The 4,470-nt window shown below is 52.9% G+C and overlaps 1 protein-coding gene across 1 annotated transcript in view; it reads left to right on the forward strand.

Moving 5' to 3' along the window:
* Nucleotides 1-258, forward strand: part of SPRED3 (sprouty-related, EVH1 domain containing 3) — a 6,171-nt gene extending 5,913 nt beyond the window's left edge. Inside the window, exon 8 of the mRNA XM_010849312.1 lies at nt 1-258. Coding sequence (XP_010847614.1) covers nt 1-258 — 258 coding nt within the window.
* The last annotated feature ends 4,212 nt before the right edge of the window (nt 259-4,470 follow it).

The following is a 4,470-nucleotide window of genomic DNA, read 5'->3' on the forward strand; positions in this document are numbered from 1 at the left end:
GTGCGCCGTCTCAGCTGCCTGTGGTGCGCTGAGAGTTTGCTCTACCACTGCCTGTCGGATGCCGAGGGCGACTTCTCGGACCCATGCGCCTGCGAGCCGGGCCACCCGCGCCCCGCCGCGCGCTGGGCCGCGCTGGCTGCCCTCTCGCTCGCGGTGCCCTGCCTCTGCTGCTACGCGCCCCTGCGTGCATGCCACTGGGTCGCGGCGCGATGCGGCTGCGCCGGCTGTGGAGGTCGCCACGAAGAGGCTGCGCGGTGAGAACGGCCTGATGGGTCCGGTAGCCGGACCGAGGACCCCAAATTGAGGGTCCAGGACCCCGGACTCCGTTCGGACCCCAAACCCAAACCTAGGCACACCCGGAACTTGGAGCTTGAGTTTGGATTGAGAGACCCCAGACCTGAAACCTGGACCCCAAATGTAGGACTGAGAGACCCCAGAACCAGCTTCATTGGGATGTCTGTCCAAGAGGTTCCAGGCACCCTGAGTTCTGGCTTCCTGTTCTCAACCCCCACCCCGACCTAGACTAAGGAGATTCCAGGGATCCCCAGACTCTTCACCCTAGGCAGGCAGGGAGCACACAGATCCCTGAGAGCCGGGCTCATCCTGACTCCCTGTTCAAATTACCAACCTAGACCCCCGTCATGCCTGGCACCATGAACCCCGTCAGATTACAGCCCAATAATTAAGAGTGGCCAGAACCTGACCCTACCTGTATACAGTTACTCCCAGATCTTAAATCATAGTACCTGGAATCACCCCCCAATGATTCTTGAATGCACCTAAAACCTGGGGTACCTGTATCTAAGATGTTCTTGTAGCCCCAGGACTTCTTAGACACCAAATCCTCTTAAGATGCCCTGAGTCCTTGGATGTGCTCAAACGGCTCTTCTCTCACCCAAATGACTTGGGAGATCCACCTCAGAGCCCTCCTTCCCACATGCACATGGCCCAAGATCCAGAAGTCAGACTCCGAGATGCTCTGTGAGCCAAGGATCAAAGACCTCTGTAGACCCACCCATCCCAAGCTGGTGTTCCCAGGAATTTTCAATTCCATATATAGAACTCTGAAGTCCTATATATATAGGACTGATCTAGGACTGAAGGCCACCAGTACCTCAGGGTCTAAGACATGGGTCCCAGCCCTTCAGATACTCTTCTTCCAAACCTCCTTGGACTTGGATTTCAAGCCCCAGATCATCCTGGAATCTTCAGCTTCTTTGTACCCACATATTCCCAGTCCCCAAAAGGCTAGGAGCCCAGTTCCCAGAAGATGGGACATTCATGGCAACTCAGACCTCTGACCCCTTGCCCCTGAGCGGCCCCAGAGTGCTTTAAGAGCACTCCATCAAGACCCTAAGGTGCCATTGACCCTCCAAATTCAGAACTCAAGCCTACACAGTATTGGGATTGTCCCTGACCCAAGACCTTGGCCCCTCCATGCCAGAAACAAATCTGAGGTGCCCTGGGACTTTCACACCTTCAGATCCCAGATTTTTTTTGGATTCCAAGCTCTCTAGCCTGATAATTTCCAGGCCCAGCTTGTGCATCTCCTGAGACCTGCTGCCCGTTGAATCCTGCTGTCCACAGGCCCCTGAAACCCCAAGGTCCCACACTCTCAGAATTCTAGTCCTAAGAGCCCCGGCCCAAGCTCTCAGTATCATACAGAACTACCCTTTACCCTAAAGGGAAAAAAAAAAAAACATTTTGAGCTAATGTTACTGGATTCCAGGACCACCCAAGAGCTTCCCTGCTCCCATATCTAGGAACTAGCATTGCCATAGATGAGTGTGCAGGCTGTTCACTAAACAAAGGCTCACAGCCAAGGCTGTGAGTGGGGCTGGCCATGCTGTGCCTTCAGAGGAAGGTGTGCATTTGTGTAAGTTGCACAAAGGCAACTAGATATGGCTCTATTGGCACAAATGCCCGTGGTTGCACACTCACACCTATACACACCCACACCCACACAATTCCCAGCCTTGCAGACTCTCTCCCAAGCCCAACGTTGAGTCCTAGCCTTAGTCCAAGCCTTTCATGTTCTGCCCCTCTGTTAACCCCTTCACGTCCATCTCAGAGTTGGGGGTTGTTTCAGAAAGTTTGAAAGCCTGGTTCATGGCCTTCTGAGACTCCTCTTCTGGGAAAAGGGGATTCCAAGATCACTTTCTCTTCAATGGAATGGGACTTCTAGTGTACCACGGATCTGACAGCCTGCATGGGGGAGATCACGGTCTTGGAGCAACACAATCTCAATGTTGTTTGGGCTTGGGACCTAAATCTGGTCCTAGGCATCTTGAAGTGTGCCCTTACCTTTCCTCATTACCCAGACCTGGATGGCCTTGTGGGGGTTCAAGGGATAGGTCAAGGGGGCCAGAGGGATGGATCCTCCTGTCACTTCCTTTAAATTATTAACTATTTATTACATCCGGAACCTGTGAGATTCAGCTCTCTCAACCAGACCCTGGGATGGGTGAGAGAAATGAGGGGTGTCCCTCCCATCCCCACTCTGCCCAGCTCTCATCAGTGTCAGACCCACCAGAGCTGAGGGCGGAGGGACGAGGGGCTGGGGCAGCCTGGGTCCCCATCCCCCTCTCTGTGCCTCGGTCTCCTCCCTTCCGTGGTGGGCGGGGGGAAGCTCCATTCTTAACCTACCTCGTTTTGGGGAGGGGTGGGACAGGGGACCAGAGTGCTGTAAGGTGCTGTGGGATCTGTGGATGAAGTGGTGGGGGCTGGGGGAAGGTTCCCTGGCTCCCACCTCCCAGCACCGCCTCTCCCAGGTCTCCCAGTCCTGCTCCCTGCTAATACCCACCTCTGATCCATGATTACTCTTCATCACCCCTAAATCAGGGGTGCATGGAGGGATGACCCTGGGAGCCAGGAAGACCTCAAACCCTGGAGCCCCCAGGCCCAATTTCCCAGCTGCTTGCCCCTCAGATTGGATGCTTGGCCCCCAGGCTTGGGGGAGGCACCTCGACATTTATCTTCCTGATCTTGATTCTAAGCCAGTCTGTGACCTCAATATTGTTATCAGTGCAGGCTGAAGTAGTGGGGGAGGATGGGGGCCGAAGACCAGCCTTGTCATTGGGGGAGGGGGCATGAGATATCGGCTCCAAGAAATGTCTGTGACAAAGTCTCAGCCTCTGTTCTTTATTTGCATTGATGCACCCCATCCGCTCACCTTCCTGAGTCACCAGACCAGACAAATCCTCCTTTCCCCTTCTCATCCTTTAGTCCCAAGCAGACCCTCTGGCTGAATTTTATACATCCAATCACTCCACAAGTACATTTACTGAACACTTGTTGTACACCAAGCCCTGTTCTAGGTGCTGGGGATAAAACAGTGAACAGAAAATTTCTTTCCCACAAGGAACTTGTGAACTTTATAGTGAAGGAGACAACATGTGAAGGAGATAGCATGTTAGTGAAGGAGATAAGATATAATGAAGGAGATAACATATTAGAAATGATATATGCATACATGCTGAGTTACTTCAGTCGTGTCCAACTCTTTGACTCTCTGCAACCCTATGGACTATAGACCATCAGGCTCCTCTGTCCATGGAATTCTCCAGGCAAGAATACTGGGGTGGGTTGCCATGATCTTTTCCAGGGGCTCTTCCCAACCCAGGGATCGAACCCGTGTTTCTTATGTCTCCTGCATAGGCAGGTGGGTTCTTTACCACTAAGAAATGATATATCCTATAAAGAAAAAATAAAGTGAAGATGGGGGATACAGACAGTTATTGCCTTGGTGGTCAGGGAGGCCCCATGGAGGAGGCTGGCATTTAAATAGCCCTGAAGGTGAGGGAGTCCTGGGGATGTCTGTAGGAAGAGCATTCCAGGTAAAAAGGACAGTCGTGCAAGGCCCTGAGGGAGGAGCATGTCTGGTAAATCTGAGGGATGTCAAGGGAGCTGGAGAGGGGGAGGAGCAAGAGCAGGAGGGTGCTTAGGAGACAGAAAGGTGAAAGAAGGGGTAAAGGTGACAGGGAAGATCTCTGGGACCTTGCAAGCCATTGCATGGACTTTGCTGTTCACCCTGAGTGACATGAAGCTACAGGAAGTCTCCAACATGGCAGCTTGGAGCTTCTATGTCACAGCAGATGTGACCTGACTCAGTTATTCACAGGTTCCCTTTGGCTGCCTGTGGGGACAGATCCTGGTGGGCTGGTGGAGGCGGCAGGGGGGAGGCTTGGAGACAGGGAGGAGGCTGCTAGAATGGTCCAGGGGAGACAGTGGTGCACAGGACCAGGGTGAGAGGAGCAGAGGCCAGGAGAAGTGGGCAAGATAATGGTCGAGTTCAATTTAGGTATGAAAGTGAAAGTCTCAGCTGCTTAGTTGTAAAGTCATTATCCCACCTTCTTTATCCTAAGAGGTGGTGGTGGTTTAGTCACTGAGTTGTGTCTAACTCTTTGTGACCCAATGGACTGTAGCCCACCAGGCTCCTCTGTCCATGGGATTTCCCAGGCAAGAATACTG

The sequence above is a fragment of the Bison bison genome, unplaced genomic scaffold, assembly GCF_000754665.1.
Source record: "Bison bison bison isolate TAMUID 2011002044 unplaced genomic scaffold, Bison_UMD1.0 scf7180017864280, whole genome shotgun sequence".
NCBI classification, from domain to species: domain Eukaryota; kingdom Metazoa; phylum Chordata; class Mammalia; order Artiodactyla; family Bovidae; genus Bison; species Bison bison.